General features: G+C 49.1%; 1 protein-coding gene across 1 annotated transcript in view; it reads left to right on the top strand.

The window, feature by feature from the left end:
- The first annotated feature begins 224 nt into the window (after positions 1-224).
- Positions 225-1,739, top strand: part of pkp3a (plakophilin 3a) — a 56,831-nt gene continuing 55,316 nt past the window's right edge. The window contains exon 1 of the mRNA XM_090214271.1: positions 225-477. Coding sequence (XP_090070397.1) covers positions 469-477 — 9 coding nt within the window. The 5' untranslated portion in view covers positions 225-468. The remainder of the gene's footprint in view (positions 478-1,739) is intronic.

Raw genomic sequence — 1,739 nt, 5'->3', positions numbered from 1 at the left:
CCTCTTCTTTGAGTATTCTCTCTCTTTATCTCACACAAACAGAGAGACCCACAAACACACAAACACACACACACACACTCTCTCTCTCTCTCTTTCACTTTCTCACTTTCTCTCTCACTTTCTCTCTCTCGTTCTCTCTCTCTCTCTCACTCTCTCTCTCTCTCTCTCTCTCTCTCTCTCCCTCTCTCTCTCTCTCCATTTTCTCACAATGGTGTCACTCTGGTACATACAGTTGAGACAGGTTACTGAGCAGTGAACTCTTTCATCCAAACCAAAGCCAAGCTAGTTGTGAGGGCGGTGACTACGAGAAGTCCTCTATAAATATATCAACACGTTTCTACAGTTTCATTCCATCAGATCACACTACATCACACTACATCACTACACTACAGAGAACCTTACCTGAGACGTACCTGTCCTAATCACTCCACTGAGACGTACCTGTCCTGATCACTCCACTGAGACGTAATGGTAATGGTGAGTATAGAGATTTGACTGCTATTGGCTATTTGCTGCTATTTAGGGGGAACAGCTGTTTGATAATTAGGTTTTTAACTCTGAATTAATTTACAGATACAAAATGTTAACTTTCTAATAAGAATGTCAGCAGCATCATCAGGCTGTTCGTATTCCTAGTGTTATTACTGCTAAGTAACACACAACGATTGGACGCTACTGTAGTAGGTAACCGATGGCAACCATGGAGATTAAGTGTGTTATTAGGGATAAGTGTAGAGTTGTTAGGTCAGGGCATTTGGGAGAGAGGTCTGTTAAACTAGGTTACATCCTACTCTGTTACACTAGGTTACATCCTGCTCCCTAGACCTGCTCTACAGCAGTGGTTCCCTACAGCCTAACCCCTTGCTGGGGGTCCTGGAGGACCGGAGTAGGGAACCTGTGTTGGGGGTCCTGGAGGACTGGAGTAGGGAACCTGTGTTGGGGGTCCTGGAGGACTGGAGTAGGGAACCTGTGTTGGGGGTCCTGGAGGACTGGAGTAGGGAACCTGTGTTGGGGGTCCTGAAGGAGTAGGGAACCACTGTTGGGGGTCCTGAAGGACTGGAGTAGAGAACCTGTGTTGGGGTCCTGGAGGAGTAGGGAACCTGTGTTGGGGGTCCTGAAGGACTGAAGTAGGGAACCTGTGTTGTGGGTCCTGGCGGACTGGAGTAGGGAACCTGTGTTGGGGGTCCTGGAGGACTGGAGTAGGGAACCACTGTTGGGGGTCCTGAAGGACTGGAGTAGAGAACCTGTGTTGGGGGTCCTGGAGGACTGGAGTAGGGAACCTGTGTTGGGGGTCCTGAAGGAGTAGGGAACCACTGTTGGGGGTCCTGAAGGACTGGAGTAGAGAACCTGTGTTGGGGTCCTGGAGGAGTAGGGAACCTGTGTTGGGGGTCCTGAAGGACTGAAGTAGGGAACCTGTGTTGTGGGTCCTGGCGGACTGGAGTAGGGAACCTGTGTTGGGGGTCCTGGAGGACTGGAGTAGGGAACCACTGTTGGGGGTCCTGAAGGACTGGAGTAGAGAACCTGTGTTGGGGTCCTGGAGGACTGGAGTAGAGAACCACTGCTATAGACAAAGGGCAACTAATCTGTTTTTTAGGGATAGGGACCTTGACCACCTCTTATCCTTAGTGAATGATAATCCTCTGGAACACATTTGAGATGAGACGATATTGTGCCTAACAATGAATTGTGAGTAGTGATAGCCAGAACATGTCTGTGTCATAAAACCAATGTGTCAGCTG

The sequence above is a fragment of the Oncorhynchus mykiss genome, chromosome 2 (assembly GCF_057628025.1).
Source record: "Oncorhynchus mykiss isolate SJ-2025 chromosome 2, ASM5762802v1, whole genome shotgun sequence".
NCBI classification, from domain to species: domain Eukaryota; kingdom Metazoa; phylum Chordata; class Actinopteri; order Salmoniformes; family Salmonidae; genus Oncorhynchus; species Oncorhynchus mykiss.
Note: the sequence above shows the minus strand (reverse complement) of the source record. Positions and strands in the feature narration are given on the sequence as shown.